This window comes from Salvia hispanica, chromosome 4, assembly GCF_029641045.1.
Source record: "Salvia hispanica isolate PSC_SH4W2 chromosome 4, Shi_PSC_v1, whole genome shotgun sequence".
In the NCBI taxonomy this organism is placed as follows: Eukaryota; Viridiplantae; Streptophyta; class Magnoliopsida; order Lamiales; family Lamiaceae; genus Salvia; species Salvia hispanica.
This window is the reverse complement of record NC_142695.1, coordinates 39,829,831-39,848,062: the sequence shown is the minus strand read 5'-3', so window position 1 is coordinate 39,848,062 and position 18,232 is coordinate 39,829,831. Positions and strand designations below refer to the sequence as shown.

The following is an 18,232-nucleotide window of genomic DNA, read 5'->3' as shown; positions in this document are numbered from 1 at the left end:
GTTTGTTTGGGTTTGAGGTTGTGGTTTGATGTTGTGTTTGAGGCTGTGGTTGTTTGTGTGGGTTGGAGGCTATGGTTTTTACTTGGGTTGAAGGTTGTGGTTGTTTGTTTAGGGAGGAGTCTGTGGTTTGATGTTGGGTTGGAGGTTGTGGTTGTTTGTTTGGGGGAGAGTCTGTGGTTGTTGGTGTTTATATTTGTGCAGGTTGGAGGTTGTGTGTATTAGTAATTGATGATTGAATGTTGTTCCTTGTGATCTGTTCTATGCAACTATTGAGATGATTCTAATTGTGTTGCTGCTAACTGATCTGTTCCATGTAGACTGCATAACCCTATGATGATTTGTTGTGTGTTGCTATTACTGATATGTGTTGATTACTAAGTCACCCATCTTGTTAGGTTAGGAGGCTTATTTGTGAGTTTATATAAACGCCAATATCTGAGGGAAAATGTTTCATAAACACCATACACTGACATTACAAAAGCCACCCCTTTACATGGTTAGGAGGTTGTTTTGTTAGTTAGGCAGCCTTAGAAGCCACCCCTTACACATGTATGGTTTGGAGGCTGCCTTATGATGACAAGTTTCTGAGGGATTAGGATTTTAGAAGCCACCTCTACACATGTAGGTTTGGAGGCTTTACAAAAGATGACAAAAAACAGTTGATAGCAAGCCACACCTAATCTTGAGGCTTCCACACCCAACTGCCAAAAAATGTTTCCTACTAACTGAACTTAGAAGCCTACAGCTCTACTGATACCTGAGATGTCATATGATGTGCTAACATCATTTTATAGGCTGTTGGAGGTATGCCACTGCAGCTTTCACAAGATGTTCTTCAACCTGCAATGTGTTTAGAAGTATCCCCAGCCTTGATAACATGTCTTTGTTTATGTGTGGAGTTTGTAGTCATTTCCCCCTTCCACCTTCAAAATATCAGTAAAACAACCTTGAAGAGTCAGAAAAACATTGTTGAGTGTTTGTGCACTAAGTTCTTCAAAAGAGCTTTGCACATTACTCAACAAGTCATCCACTCCCCTAGCCAATTTGTCATCTTGTATAGACTGGATGGCTCTGAAAAAACTTAAATCCAACTCATTACAATTAGGGGAATTAGCTGGTTGGCAAATGATATGGAATTCGAACCCATCTGTGTTTGCAACTGACTGAAATTCTGCATCATTATGCATGATGTGAGGTCTGACATTGTCTTGTTGAATGAATATCTCCTTCCTTATGTTCTCTGGCCATTTAGCCTTGATTGCTGGTATGAAAAATGGAACAAAAAACAGCGTACCTTTTGAATAAGGCATTCTCTCATGACTGCCTTGTTCACTGATTGAATGTGCTTTGTCTCCAAGGTTCCTCTTGGTCTGTTCTTTGATTTTCTCTTTGCTGGCTCTTTTGTTGTCAATGGAAAGATGCCTATTTTTCCATCAAATATGACATCTCCATCTCCTGCAAAGTATGGTCTACACATAGCACACATAAACATAAGCTTTGTGATGAACCGCTTAGACTTACATGACCTATATGGTTCTTCCTCATCTGGCCGCAGGTAGTATCTATTCATAGTCTTAGTCATGAAAAACCATTTTTCATCAATGTGCACTACATTGTACATTGTGTGATATTTGAGCATACCATTGTGCACCACAGGCTGAACATGAGTGAGACCCCATATCATTCTTGCTAACTTGTTTGAGGTAGTAAGTAGGGGCTTCACAACATTTGTGTGTGGCCTCAGATGATTTGCTTTCACCATCCTGTCTACTGTACTCTTACTTAAATCAAGCTTGAAAACCATCTTGCGGATAATAGATCTTTCGAGGAATGAAAGAGCTCTTACCCAGTTTTCATCAAGCTGAATTTCATCCTTGCATTTGAAGCCTTTAACACGATCTTTTATACTCACGGGTACTCCACTCTGGATTTGTTTTATGGCCTCTGCCCATATTTTATGCACTGTCTTCCTGCTCACTCCAAATTCCTTTGCTGCCTTGACAAAACCTCCATATGGTACTTTACCTAAATGGCTCGATTGTAGCAGACTTTGAGCTACCAGATTTTTGGTGTCCACTCCTATGATGCGCGAGTCCGTGTCTCCGGCAATGTCTCCAGCAGTGTCTAGCAGACTCCATAGCCCTATGATGAAAATTTTATGAGGGCAATACTTCTAAAAATCTCCTTTTGTTGTGTAGGTAGTCCTTTTATAGCTAGTGGTAGTTGGCATTTCCCTCCAAAAAAATTGGTTTAAGTATTGTGGGATTTGGGATTTCCCTCCAAAAATCCCCAAATGTAATTTGATTAATTACATTAAACTCTCCTTGAGAATTTCTATTTTGTGGAGTTGTATGAAAGAGGCAATTTGTTTTCTAATTTGTGTAGATTTGTATTTTCAGAATTTTTGAGCAGCAGAATTTTGAGCTGCAAAATAGAGAAGCAAATTTAAATGTTGTGCAGATTATAACTCTAATTACAATTAAAAAATTGAACAAAATTTTTAATTATACTCAAATTATCACTGATTCAAGATTTCCATAAAAATAGAAGAAAAAAAAATAAGGTGGGACCCCTTTTCACTACCTATCTTCATTTAAATCAAAGTCAAACAACATTTATTAAAACCCGTGCCAAGTCAAACTGACCCGAATTATCTAGGACGGACGGAATAATTATTAAGTTGAAAAATATTACTCCCTCCGTCCCATAAAAGTTGAGTCGTATTCCTTTTTAGTCCGTCCCAACAAAGTTGAGTCATTTCCTTTTTTAACAAAAAACAAAACATCTAATCACTGTTACTTTATTCCATCATTTACTTTACTCTCTCTTATCTTTCCTACTTTTTTCATCTCTCCTATTTATTTACTATAAATTCTTAATCTCCGTGCCCAAAAGTTTTGTCTAAATTCTTAATCTCCGTGCCCAAAAATTTTGTCTCAACTTTTATAGGACGGAGGGAGTATCATTTAATAATCATAGATATATTTAATAAATTTTAAATGTTAGGATAAAATGACTTGAAGATTCGTTTAGTAACCCAGTCCCAAAATGAAAATTTAGGCCGTTGGTCTACTTATAACGGGCCAAGCCCAAGAAAAGGATTCTGGGTCCATGAAGTCCATTAATATTTTAGTATATATTTATTGGCACTGCGATAAACCCTAACCATTCTGCTCCAGCGCTGCTGCTTCAAATTCGGCGTACAGGTGAGCTGCAAGGTTTTCGAAAAGATGGCGGCGGCGGCTAAAACTGTTAAGGATGTGTCTTCTCACGAGTTCGTCAAATCTTACGCCGCTCACCTCAAGCGGTCCGGCAAGGTCACACTTAATTTGCGATTTCGTTTTTGTTTTCTTCTTTTCTTTTTTTAAGGTTGATTGTATGGAAAATTATGCTCGCACAGTTATCCCCCTTTTTTTTATGGCGTTACAATTGATGTTTCTCAATCTTGTTGTTTGCCTCCTTTTATCGGATATATTAATTGAAGATGATTGCGTACTAATTTTCGTGCTGATAATTGATTTGGGGAATTACATATTGTTAGGTTATCCAAATTCTCCCTTACAAATTTGAATCATGTTCATTTAGATTTGTGAATGTTTTATGTCGCAATTAAGCTGTAGTGTTTTTTCAGAACTTATCGCTTCAATTAAACGAGTAAAGATTTTGTATCTTATGATGGGTTGTTACCATTAAAAGTTCGTTGCCCTCTGTTGTGGGATTGTTATGTTAATTGCTGTACTAGTTTATCTGGTAATGCACTTTATAATAATTTCTTAAAGTTACAGTTTAATGCTGCTCTAACTAATAATTCAGGTTGGTATAACTGATTATTTGCTTTGCCTTTGAACTTTTTAAAACAAATAGATGGAGCTTCCGGAGTGGACTGACATAGTGAAAACTGGTGTCCTCAAAGAGCTTGCTCCTTATGATCCCGACTGGTACTACATCAGGGCCGGTAATGATCTAATTTCCTGTCTCTTTCTATTTATATTTATACACCTTTTTATACTATATCATCTTATGCTTGTGTCGTCTTACTCTTTTGCACTGTGTTTGAATATGGAAGCTTTGTAATGGTAGTTTCATGGTGAGAAGTATTTGATAAATTCATTGGTGGATTGTACAGCTTCCATGGCCAGGAAGATATACCTCAGGGGAGGTATTGGAGTTGGCTCCTTCAGGAGAATATATGGTGGCAGCAAGGGGAATGGAAGTCGCCCACGTCACTTTGGCAAGGGTTCTGTTGCTCGTCACATCCTTCAGCAGTTGGAGAAGATGAACATCATTGAGATGGAACCAAGGGGGTAAGCTCATGATATATATCTTGCTTGGCCCCATACCATTCATTGGTTAGCTTATGTTTGGGAAATAGCTGCAAACTTATTGCAACCCTTTTCAATTTTTTGCAGTGGAAGAAGAATCACATCCAATGGCAGGAGGGATCTTGATCAAGTTTCTGGGAGAATCGTTGTTGTTGCACCTTGAGTTGGGCTTGCTTCTTTAGCTTGTGCGGTTTGTTCTCAAAGTAAAAAAAGATGGTTCCACCATGATTTTGGGTTGAAATAGAAATCTTTCCATGTTTGATCAAATTTTGGTTCCTGCTTATCTTTTCTGGATTTTTGTTAAGTGATATTTAAACGTGGTTTAATTTCTTTCCAGTTTCTGAGGTATCTTAGTGGACACTGTACTTCTTTTTGTGGAATTTGTCTTGTCTTTGTTTTTAATTTAACATAATGAATAATTTTAATTCTGGTAGTGTTTTCTCGTTTAATGTCTGTTGTGGAATTAATTTGCTAGCGTCTATCGCATAAGTGGGCGTATGTCTTTTCATAAAAAATTGACTTGGTAGAATATTTATCTTCAAATAGTTTAAAAGGTTTTCGACAATCGAAAATTGAATTTTCTAAAATAATTTTTTATTATTGAATTAGTGCTAGTTTTATTTTGCTTGGATAATGGTATTTATCTTAGCTCAAACTTAGCTACCAAATGAGACCTAAATTAGAATTTTGTTCTTAATCGTGTCTGGTACGTGGATATCTGAAGTTCAAAATAGACACAAATATTTCTTTTTCTTTTAACCAAATGTCAGCAAAATAGATCTGTGAATACACAAAACCTAGACATACGATGCATTAAAATTGGACTACTACGTTAACTTTTGGTCAGTTCAATTCTTTTCCATGAACTTTGAATGTGCTGGAAAAACACACACTTTTCACGTATAGTCAATTTCCCACGAAATTCAATTTTCCCAAATCGTATCTTCTATAGTACACCTGAATATCATGTCATCCAATCGTTGATTAGCCGACGTAGTTTATGGAGGTTTAAACGACATTGTTTTGTCTACTAGAATGATTTTCTTCTTTCTTTTTTTTTCTCTTTCTTGTGCTCTTAATTTTTAGAAATTGTTGTCCCATTCCACAAAATAATATCTAGTCCTGAAATGCAGTTGACGAAACATCATATGGGGAACCTCAATCGACTCACCTGGCTGTTAACACACCATAGGCTAAAAGGATCCAATCGTTCACTTAGTATGTATAATGGTCAATATTAGTCACAAAAAGTTAGCCAAAAATAAGACAACTGAATTTTATACAAAACAAAACCATATTTCTAACATAGATACTTTATCGGGGTATGGATTCCTTGTGGTGCATAGCAAGGGTTGCGCCAATATATACACATATAATAACTTATTTTAGAATAAAGTAAATCAATATTTTAATATTATAATTTAAAAAGATAATAGTAATAGAATGAGTGTAAGAAATATCCCTTGATGTGCTATCAGCAAGGGGATCCAAATCCTACTGTATCGTGTAAATGAGGTAAGTATATAGTAGTAGTCCTTGTTTTTGGCTTCATGTAAGGTCTAATCATAATGGTCTAATCCTAATAATTATGTGAAAGCAATGAAGTTCTTGAAATATAATGCAGGGTGTTGCTGCTGCTATAGTCCGTGAGTTAGCATTCTAATTTCACATTTGTGTCACATGTACTATGATATGAGCTGGCTTTGTATTTACTCTTCTTCATTTTGACACTAATTTATTTGGTCCGTGAGTTAGCATTCTAATTTCACATTTGTGTCACATGTACTATGATATGAGCTGGCTTTGTATTTACTCTTCTTCATTTTGACACTAATTTATTTTTACAGCCCCATCAAATATTGACTACTCTGGTGTGCACAAGCCGGGCTCTAATTACAAAATGACATTGTTGAAATCTCCGAAAAAATCCTACACAATATGTGACGATCAAATGCAATTAAGTGGTAAGATGATTATTCTTCATCCAATAGATCGAAGGTTCAAATCATGGGCTAAAATAGACTTGTTTACTTATTTTCAGGCTTCATATTCAATAATTCACTGCAAATGACACGAAATCCTTAAAATATTTCAATAGTCTTTCAATTTATGTAGGAGTTTGTAGCTTAAATATTCACCCAACAATGAAACCTAAAATTGAATGATGAATATTAATTAAAGGTATGTACTTGCTCTCCTATGTTCTCAATTTCCTTATCAGGCGTTCATACTCACAACATGAATCATTCAAAAACTCGAACTTTTCCGCGCAAGCCAAATCACGAGTCAATTTTCAGTCGTCATACGTACGACTGGGAGATTGACAACAACACAACCAAGATAAGGCTTTGAAAGTCTTCTATTTTGAATTACAATGTTCGACAAATGTTTAAATCTCTTGAAAGACCATGACCAAATTTGAGTTCCAACATCATATGCATATATAACTCTTAGCTCCAAACTCATGTAAAAGAAGAAAGGCTAGATCTGTGAAAAAAAAACAAAAGATCGATACAATATTGCAACAATTCCTCTCTTCGTACGCAAGTAGGTGATTTCTTGCAAGCCAACTAGGCACTAGCTACAATGAATGAGGGCCAATCATTACACCTCAAGGACATACTGAAACTCAAATCCATATAGTTTGTTCGAATATATACCAAACTAACAAACAACATTGTTCATATTATTGCTAGACTGTCCCAACGATGTAACATCTCATTGTACTGCAGAACTTCCATTTGTCACAATGTTTGATACCCTTTTCCAAAATTAACAACAATTTACCCATCATTTTTACTTTACTCTCCGACATATCCTTAAACTTTCACATGTTAACTTTAAGTACAAATCAGCTTACATATCTCAAGTCTCAACCATGCTCATGTCTGCCTAGCTATTGATTGCCAACAAGCTAAAGCTCAAAAGGGGGCATAGTACATTCAATAATGCTTCATCATTGGTCCTTTATGTTCTTTGAATATGGAGTAGTATAATTTTATTTTTTTCTTAACCGTTCGTAAATTTCAAGATAATTGTCACATTTGAGCATCACATGATGTATTCTTGTATATATGTGGTGTGGAAGCTAATTAAGTAGAGATGACAAAATGCACAAGTCCATAACTGCAATATTGATGTCTTCTACTTTGGTGAAGAAACAGTTTGTAAGAGGGATGACAACTTGATTCTATATTTATACACACATATAAATATATAGGTACATAAAGAGTCTTCCTTTATAATATTTGATTTTTCTCTTATATCTCCCTTGTATGTATAACGTACTACTAAGCAGTAGCGAATCCATGATTTTTTATTTGGGAGTACGATAATAATAAGAACACTTTGAAGCTTCAGATAACCAATTATTTTTTATTTTCTTTAATTTGTTTTCTCACTCAAAATCTATAATTTTATTTTTATTAGAAGAAAGTCAGAAAGATAAAAAAAAATTTAATTATATATAATAATAAATCAATATGCATTGCAAGAGAATTAAAACTTACTAGAATGTTAAACAACTAAATTGATAAAGATATAAAAAATGTGTCTTATTTTGTAAAAATAGAAAAAATTGAATATGTGTGTGAATTGTGTAGGAGTATTACGTTGACCAACTACCCCTTTGTCCCACATGAATCCACAAGTCCACAACTGGTAATACGTAGGAGTATTGATGATAATGTGATAGAAAAGATGGTTTAAACTTTAAATATTATAAATGAAAAATGATACGCATCTTAATTAGTGAAAAAATTTACTACTATTAAATACTAGAAAAACTTCAGGATCTTTACTGTTTGCTCGTAAATGGAACTTATCCCTTCTTATAAATCAAAACAAATGCACATATGTATAATTTCTTTTAACAATTACTACTATATATATTAGCACAAAGATGCTCATGCACTATTTTTAACCCATTCCTCCAAAGATATTAAAATATGCTAAGCGATCACCCTATGTCGAAATTATGCAAATGTAATATATCCTTTGTAATAGATACATTTTTTTTTATGTACGAGATTTAAGAAAATTATGCTAAGTGAGTTAAGTGGAAACAGAATAAAATAGTGAGATGGAAAGGGAATAAAATAAGAAAAGAGATATGCTATTTTTTGCTAAACAGAAAATGACTCAATTATAGTGGGACAATAAAAAGAGGAATATGACCTAACTTCATTGAGACGGATGAAGTACTTGCTTGTTGATAGTTTTAGTTTATATAACAAAACACCAAACGAAAATTTATTGCGTTTGAAAGAAGACTAATATTGATTTCATAACATTCGAGTAATAGCTGAATTAAACACGAACTCGAACTCGAGCATTAAGGTCCTATTGCCCCCTTAGTATCTATTTCCTTCTTAATATCAACCATTAGATTGATGGAATGGACGGACTAGATTAAAAGGAGATGATTGGTTCCGCGTTGCATTATTTGATATCTGTTGTGCATTATAGGGGTATACCTGTAAACACACATCTAATTTCACACGTTTCAGAACTGCTGGTCCGCTAATTGAGCGGTATTTTTGGAGAAACTGATTCACAGACCATTCCCACTCTCTTTCTCTCTCTCACTCCAGACGTCTCCCATCTAAATCTTCTCCCCAAATTTCAACCCCATTCAAAACCCTAGCAGCCGGAAAACTCATTTCACTCCGTCGATAAATCAATCGCACACGGCGTTTCACAGTCGAAACCTCACTCCCTTCGCGCGCGACCATCAAGTCGACAACAAGGTAGGGTTTAAATGCTTCAATTTTTCGTAATACCCACTCTTAATCGGTGATTATCACCACCGATTAACAACCTAATTGTCGATTCAATGTTTTCTCCCAAACAAGATCAAGTTTTTCGTACTTGTTTCGGTCGAGATTTTCGTAAATCGTAAAATCGTATTCATTGTTGTTAGGGTTCTGTCCATTATTGAAGTATGTAGTTAATGACTGGTTTACAATTGTGTATTGGGCGATTTGGGAGAGAAAATTATATCCGATTTGATTTTTTGTTTGTCTCACAGATCTAGGATGATGAAACGAGGCAGGCCTTTCAAAAGCTAACCAACCCAGACTGCCGGTGAGTAATTTTGACAGCCTAATATGCCTGTAATTGAGTGAATGTTGTATTTATTCGTGCATTGTTTGATGCAATGTTTACATTATTGTAGGGATTGTTGTGCATTTTATTTTATTTGAAGCTACATAAATCCGTTGGATAAAAAGCCTGTAAATGAGTGAATGTTGTTATCATTTGTGCATTATTTGCATTTATTTGTTCAGATTGTAGGGGGCTGTTTTAACAAATTTGTGCATTATTTGCATTATTTGTATTATTTGTTCTGTACATTTATGGATTGGTATACATTCTGGTTTCTGGTTGGGTGATTGTTATATTATTTCGTACATCATTTGACGAAATGTATACATTATTTTAATATGTTTTGTGCATTATGTTCTTGATGGAAGCTACATCCATCTGTTTGATATCCTGCTTATAAATGAGTGATTTTTTTATTCATTTTTGCATTATTTGCTAACATTTGTACATAGAGGTCACCAAACCGAACCGGCCCGGGACCGTCACCGGCGGTTCAGAACCGGGACAAGGTTCGGCGGTTCCGATGGGCCGGTTCAGGTTCTCAAAAAATGAAGAACCGTAACCGGCGATTCGAAAGCGCCGGTTCACCGGAAACCGCCGGTTTGCCGGTTCCGGTCCTTTTCCTTTATTTCTTTTATTTTCAATTGTTTCAACTCTAAAATATACAAATACAATTATATAATTGTATTTGTATATACTCTAATCGGTGAAGAAGACTTCTTTATAAGACTAAATCCGGGAGACTTTTGACAATTCTACCATGATTGTTGATGGTTAAATTAAACTCAACAATTAAGGTTGAATTGCTAAAGGTATCCTCAATTTAGTTATCTAGAAACATCTCCTTCGCCGACTAAGAGTATATATATATACTATCTATTTACATTTATAATTTATGGTTTTTTACTTCAAGTTTTTTTATTTAAATTGTTATACAAGCTAACAAGCATGTATTATGTTATGTATATAATATATTTACAAATTACATTCATCATTCATTTATTAATTATTATTGTTCAAGTCTTTTGACTCTTTTGTAATTTCAATTTTCAACATTTGTATTTATAATATCGACATATTGACATACTTGGATTTTACATGGTTTTAGAGGGTGATTTTATATCTACTTTTCTATTATGTTGGTATGTTGACCATTTTGTTAAGAATGTGTAGAAAAAGGTGCAAAATATGTGGTAGTGCAGCAGCCTTGGTTTGAGACAATATTTACTGGAGATTTTGAAGTCCAATCAGCCTTTAATTCATACCAATCTCTTCGTCTTCGAAAGAGCTTCGCGTAGGTATCTCTCACGCCTCAATCGGAGTTCGGTAGAAGAAGTTATGGCTGTTATACGAACACTGCGCTGTCCAGAAAATCTCACCCGGCCGGGTGAATTATTACCCTATAATTCCACCCGGCCGGGTGGCGTAATTATGCCTGCGAGATTCCAGAGAGTACCAAAGAATTCCCACCCGGCCGGGTGAATTTCCAGTGGATTAATTCCACCCGGCCGGGTCCGTCAGTTTGGCATTTTTTAGAGCTGAAACGCAATTTTTTGAAGAAAAAAAATAAGAAGGAAGAATTAGGTCAATTCGATTCATTCTCGACAAGCGAAAAAACACACATTCTCTCTTTGTGAAGAACTCTTGGAAGAAGATTGAAGATCCAAGCTTCAATTCCTCCGCCAATTGCGATTCACATCATGATTTCCACTGTTTTTCCTTGTTTCTATTTGTTTTCTACCATGAACATGAGTAGCTAAACATCTTTTATGTAGAATTCTTGGTGAAGATGCATTGATTTATAGTTTTAATCCATTGACTTCGTTTTTATCTTGCTCTTGCAATTGTTTGAATTATTCTTGTGCTTTTTCCTAACAATTGCTTGATCACCAATTGGGAGTGTAGGGTTTCTTAGAATAATCGGGAGATGAAATATTTAACCTTGAAAGAAGAATTATTCACACCTTAATTCAATAAAACTCAGGAGAGTTGAGGTTTTGAGTGGGATCTTTAATCTAATTGAACTATTAGGAGTTAGGTCTAAGAATTAGAAGGGGACTTCAATTATTATACCTAATCTACGGATTTCTCACCTCGGGAGGGGGTTTAATCTATATTTGTGATTGATTCAACAATTCTGGAGACTTTAAATGGTAAATCGGTTTCAATTGGGTTAGGCTATGAGTTGCGCATCGGATCCTTGAATTCTGCATATTTCTCTATCATTTTCTACAACTTGCTTAATTGCTTTCTTGTTTAAGTGCTTATTTTAATCTCTGATTTTATATGCTTTTAGTAGTGTTAGTTTAAAACCAAAATTCTCGATCGTCTGGATAGTAGTTAAAATTTGTTCGTGGTACTTAGGTTTACACTAAATTGTCTCTGTGGGATACGATATACTCTTGCTTGCTATTTGTTACGATAACCCCGTACACTTGCGGGTATTAATTGGGTAAAATAAAGTTGAGTCACATATCGTTCAAATTTGTATAATTGTATCAATAAAATTCCAATTGTCCAACTCCAATGTGGACTTCTACTACATTTGTCAGTTGTCATTCTCGTTTTATTTATTTATTCGATAGTACAAGACTCAACTACAAGGTGTAATTTGTAATTAGTACTATAAATGAATAATTTTTTTTTTAAAAAAAAACGAACTTGAACCGGCGGTCTAAACCGGAACCGGCCCAGAACCGTCTGGAAACCGCCGGTCTTGAACCGGCATTGAACCGTGGCTGAACCGGTTCAAGACCCTGGAACCGCCGGAACCTAGGCGGGCCGATTCAGGTTCGGAATTTTTTCGAACCTGAACCGCCGGTTCCGAACCGGAAACCGGCGGTTCTTGAACCGTGGTGACCTCTATTTGTACATTATAGTAGGGAGTGGTGTACAAAAGTTTTTTGGGGTTTTAATTTTCATTTGTGAATTATTTGCTGCTATATGTACATTATTGTAGGGAGTGGTGTACATTATGATTTTAGGTTTAATATGGATGCTTCTGATTTTAAAAAGGTCAATGGTTGAGAGAATGTAATATTCATCAATGCATTATTTGATCAACTTTGCACATTATACAGTTAGTGTTGTGCATTAATGTGATACATTACTGATTTTTGGACAGCAGCGAAGCAGCCAAGGTTGGATATTGACGAAGCAGTGGATGATGTTCTTCCACTTGCAATTGCGCAAAAATTCAGGGAGATATTGGTTGTACATCAAAGGGCTGAGGCTAGTACCTCTCATGAAGATGCAGAGAAGAGGAAGCCGAGTAATGAATTTTATTTACTCAGTAATGGACGATTTGTGTCCTGTAATGTATATGTTTCTGAGACGTTTTTCTTCTGATTTTATGAGTAGTTTTAACTTATAAACATAATATGAAAATATTTCAATGTAATGGATTTTATTTACTCAGTAATGGACGATTTGTGTCTTGTAATGTATATGTTTATAAACATAATGTACAAATATTTCAGTGTAATGGATTTTATTTACCCAATAATGGACGATTTGTGTCCTGTAGTAATGGACGATATGTACATTATTCACTGATCTGTGCACATTATTTGATACTATTTGTACATTATTTACTGTATCGGATCTTAAACGCATTTAAAAATAAAATTTAATTCATGTTGTGGTGCTATAACCTAGCCCCATGGGTTGCTAAACCCAAGGGGAATGATTCAAACTCTCTGCTATTTGTGATGGTTCCGTTTGTGATTGGTACTACAACCTAGCCCCATGGATTGCTAAACCCAAAGGGCATGAATTCAATTTCCTTTCAACATTATTCTATTCAATCTGTACATTATCCACTGATTCGTGATCCGTGCACATTATTAGATATTATTGGTACATTATTTACTGTACTGAATCTTAAACGCATTAAAAAATAAAATTTAATTCATGTGGTGGTGCTATAGCCTAGCCCTATGGGTTGCTAAACCCAAGGGAATGATTCAAACTCTATGCCCTTTGTGATGGTTCCGTTTGTGAGTGGGTACTACAACCTAGCCCCATGGATTGCTAAACCCAATGGAGAATGGATTTAACTTCTGTCACATATTAAACCCATTGCAATGTACATTATTCAAAGCTGGGATATACATTATACAACTATAATCGTACAATAATACAATCTACATTATACACTTAATATAGTACATTACTTGTCGAAAATTTATAAGTTGTAACTGATGAAAAGAAAACACGAAAATCTATAAGCAATGAATGATTTCATGAAAATAAAACGACAATTGATGCAAAATAAAACTAAATACAAGAACGAATTAATCATAAACCAATACAAAAAACCATGGATCTCAACCGTTGCGCGAAGAGATCGGAAATGCAATTGTGGATGAATTGGAAATCCGCGTTGTGATTGAATCTCTCCACCACTCTACTCGCTCTCTCAATCCTCTTCTCTTCAGGCGTCGTGAATGAATACTCCAACAATTTGGTTTTGTGACGAAAACCCTAAACACCAGACGTCTTCAATTGAAAAAAGACGACAACAATTTCTTGAGAAAGTCTTCAATGGAGAAAAAATGATGAGGGAGAGAAAAAAAAAGAAGAAAAAACGATGAGGGAGGGAAGAAAACAGAAGAAGTGCGTGTAATCTATAGAAAAAGAATCGTGATATTTGCTAGAGAGATAATCAAGGAACTTACCATAACTAATTGATTTGTGTATACCAACAAAGCTCTTTTCGATTTTTTTTTAATATTTTAATTAAACACAAGTGGCCCTATTTTTGGCCATTAGATCTTCAAATTGTGAGATTGAGATTGATAAGAAAAAGGAACAATATATATAAAAAGGATATGAATACATCCCCTCAACTATATATGTACACATAGAAATAAAACTCCTTTTCTGGGGTATTAAATATAAAAACATTGCGGTCATTTCCTAACTATAACTATTAAACACCTCAAGAGGATATAATGAACATTAACGTTGCTCATGACATGATTTCATGCCACAACAATCTTAGCACATCTAGTCAGTAATTATATATTACTACCTCCGTCCTCGAAAAATATGAATATTTGGTTCGATTTGGATTTTAAAAATAATTGGTAAATTAAAAGAGGGATAGAAATAAAAAGTACTATTATTAAAATATTTTTAGTGGAAAATGAGTCACATCTCATTAAAAAGAAAAAAAAGAGTTAACAAAATTAGAAAATTCATACTTTTGAGGGACGGAATTCTTAGTTATGAATTATGATACATACTGCATTTGGTAGATTATGAAACCAAAAAATCCCCACAATCACCACCAACATTTTGTTTCCCCTCGGATTATTGGCATAAGAGTCTTGCAATAGCATTATCAGTAGTTCACATCCAACAACTACTCATGAACTAGCACTCTATATATGCAAATCTAGTGTGGTCCTCTCTCTATCTTTGATTCGGACTAAGTGAGTGAGTGAGTGACGACTCTTCAAGGAGATAAATAGATCATTCGCTTGCTTCTTCATCATCACCAAGCTGGTCATGTACGTTTTTTTGGGTGTGATTCCCTGCAGCTTTTCAAGCCTTTTTTGTGCAATTATATTTAGTTGAAAAGTCTGCCCTCATTTTTTATTATTTCAGCAAATAATGACAAGAGAAGTAAGTAATTAAAGAAACTTGAGTTAAATAGTGTCATTAAATTAGCAGGCGTACAAGCACGTGCGACGCGTTTTGTAGTGTGAAATGTGCATACAAAATACTAAGCTTAGTTATGACTTATGAAACCCCAGAGAAGGGTAATTTGATAGACATACTCCACATGCACTAAATAGTAAAGAATCATTGATATGCAATTGGAATTTGATAAGATTTTGAGTGGCCCTAATACACGTGGCTGCGTCTCTGCCTTTCTTTCTTTCTTTCTTTCCTTTCTTTCTAATGGGTCGGCTGAAGCATTGATTTTAGTTTTGTACTATTAACACACCGTTGTATAACATCTATCTTTCACTCTCTATTTTCATCATTTAGCTCTTCCAATTCAACTGCAACAAAACTGCTCTACATTACACTAAATGGATTGACAGCTGAATTCAATAGTAGAAGATGATTGGAAAGGATGATTTGGAAGAGAAGAGGGAGGGCAAGGCGACATCAACATCAACATCGACATGGTCGAGACTAAATGACCCTCGAATAGTCCGAGTGGCGAGAGCCATGGGCGGCAAGGACAGGCACAGCAAGGTCTGCACCGTCCGAGGTCTGAGAGACCGACGTGTGAGGCTGTCCGTCCCCACCGCTATACAGCTCTACGATCTGCAAGACAGATTAGGCCTCAACCAGCCCAGCAAAGTCGTGGACTGGCTCCTCGACGCTGCCAAAAACGAGATCGACGACCTGCCTCCGCTGCAGATCCCTCCCCATATGCTCAACCAATCTTGGATAAGGAACCAAGAACAACATGATGATCAACAATTCCACCTCCAAAATCCTTCCTCTTTTGCAAACTCCAGCGGCAGCAGCAGCTCCTTTGGGAGATGGGATCCTTCCAATTTAACCCTTTCCCAAACTCCCATTAGCCTCGGATTGCCTTCTCACCAACACCAAGATTTTCAGTCACACCACCACCAGCTGCTGGTGTATCAAGCCGCGCACCCCTATTTCGTGCCTCAAATCAATGCTGCCTCCCACACGAAGCACCCGAGCTTCCACACCTCCGACTTGTCAAGTTCTTCGCATATTATTAGACCGGTCGATTTCAACATGACTGCGGATCTTCTCCCCTCACAAAATAGTGAGGTGGAAGACCTGAACAAGCGCGGCCATCTCTAAACTTACTGTGATAATTTCATGATTGATTCGAGCTTCTTGACTGGTAAGGCGTCTGATATTAAGGTCATACTATATATGATTGTTTTTTGGGGAATTTTCTTCTACTATATATATGTGCTATGTAGATTTTTCTGGAAATTTTCATGGAGTTACAAAGTGCATTACTTCTTTGGTTTCATCTTAAATCCAGAGGTTCTATATATTCTCTTGTGTGTGTATGTATAGTCTAGCCTTCTCATTCATTAAATTCTAATTTTTTTTTCTCTGCAAACCTAGACCTGAATCCCTTCTCTCACTTTTCCTAACAAAAACCCTAGAATGGTCCCAGATAAATTTCAATTTTCTTTATTTTATGTAAAGGGGGAAGGGTGGAAATAAAAGGGTTTGTTATGAGTCATGAGGTGAGTAAGACAGGAACAGTTATGGCAGCTTTGCACAAGATCCAACAAAGTAAATCCAAAGAGTAATCTTGAAGGGCTAGCTCCTCCCATGATGGAATAAGAGAAAAATGAATAAATTTTTGCGTAGCGTGAGTGGTCCAAATTCAGAAAAAGATACAGAGAGATAGGGCAAGGTAAGTAAAGTTAGTAAATTAGGGTTCTTTTATTATTCTCAGTGTTGTGTGTGCCAGTGTGGGTATTGATCATATGTAAGGACCACATGTACTCAAGTTCCTATAGGAGGTCCCCATTGGGTAAGTGTTGTATTTATCATCATCAACACATTCATTGAGTTATTTCATTTTTTACCCTTCCAGCAGTTTCATAATTTCCTCTTTTACTATTTTCTTCAACGAGCTTAAATAAATGTAATGAAGGACTAATGGATTCAATGCTCATTAATTACTACTACATATTAATTGTATTGATCTATCATTTTCTTGCAACCTTCTTGCAAAAGGTTGAAATCCCAACCTCAAGGGACCCCATATCTCGGCCCAACAGTAATGTAAGGAGTAGTGTTCAATCAGGGTACGCAGTGGCCCGTTAAGGGAGAAAGTTGTTAACTCACTGTCCTATCTGAAACCCACCTCCTAAGGCCTCATACTCGTGTTTGAGAAATGTTATAACTACACGGCAATAATGAGAATTGATCCTTGCTCATTCTTGCAACTATGCCCCTCCAGAACTAACTGCGCTGCCCCTACATGCCGATCTATCATTTTCCATTTTCACGGATTTGAAAGTAGATAGAATTACCAATAAGAATTAGATACTCTAGTGTGAGCTGGCATGCATAGAAATATACTAGTCCCTGGAAACCAAAACTATCGAATTCAAGTCTATAATGTTGCTGTTTTTATGTTCAATGTTGCAATTAGCCAGAAAAAAAAAAATCAAATACTACTCTATCTAAGTTAAATTTCAGTACATATAAGTATACGTGTATTACGCATTGGAATAGTTTGTATGCCAAGACGAAACCTGCACCTTAATGAAAGCCTATTTGTATATCTTAACAAATAAAACCAATTTTTAACAAATTAAACGATTATAGTGCGTATTGTTCCATTCTCCTTTACTTTATTAAAAATTAAATGTCATAGTTTTACATATAAAAGAAATCAGATTAGGGATGTCAATCGGGTCAATTTAGTGGGTTTTGGATCAATCCTTTTTAAGTTGCGGGTTAATGAGTTACATGCTAATCGGACTGTGATTTTATCGGGTTAGAAAAATTTCATTTCTAACCCTATATGTTCGAGTTTTGGGCTAGCTCGACGAACTAATCTGACTACTAGCCATAAAATTAACATATGATCAATTCAATGCATAATGATGAAACTTATTCATATTTATAAAATGTAAAATATTCAAACATGAGAATTTTGGGATGCATATTTAAACTGGCATAAAATTATAGTAATAATGTTTGATAAATCTTGGGTTAGTTGAATGGTTTAACATATAAGAATAGGTTATGTTAGATCATGACATTGAAATTGAACATCTAATTTATGATTTTAAAATTAAAACGAAAAAATATACACATCCAAAAAAATT

The 18,232-nt window shown here is 35.5% G+C and overlaps 2 protein-coding genes and 1 pseudogene across 2 annotated transcripts; 2 read left to right on the top strand and 1 right to left on the bottom strand.

Annotated features, from left to right (window-relative positions):
- Positions 1-731: 731 nt before the first annotated feature.
- Positions 732-2,593, bottom strand: LOC148928629 (uncharacterized; annotated as a pseudogene).
- Positions 2,594-3,182: 589 nt separating this feature from the next.
- On the top strand, positions 3,183-4,760 carry LOC125196905 (small ribosomal subunit protein eS19z-like). The gene is made up of 4 exons (XM_048095569.2): positions 3,183-3,317; positions 3,865-3,955; positions 4,127-4,304; positions 4,410-4,760. Exons 1-4 carry the CDS (start codon positions 3,231-3,233, stop codon positions 4,483-4,485), a joined length of 432 nt encoding a protein of 143 aa, XP_047951526.1. The 5' UTR covers positions 3,183-3,230; the 3' UTR covers positions 4,486-4,760.
- Positions 4,761-15,355: 10,595 nt separating this feature from the next.
- Positions 15,356-16,997, top strand: LOC125192680 (transcription factor TCP2-like). The gene has a single exon (XM_048090308.2). It carries the CDS (start codon positions 15,504-15,506, stop codon positions 16,227-16,229), a length of 726 nt encoding a protein of 241 aa, XP_047946265.1. The 5' UTR covers positions 15,356-15,503; the 3' UTR covers positions 16,230-16,997.
- The last annotated feature ends 1,235 nt before the right edge of the window (positions 16,998-18,232 follow it).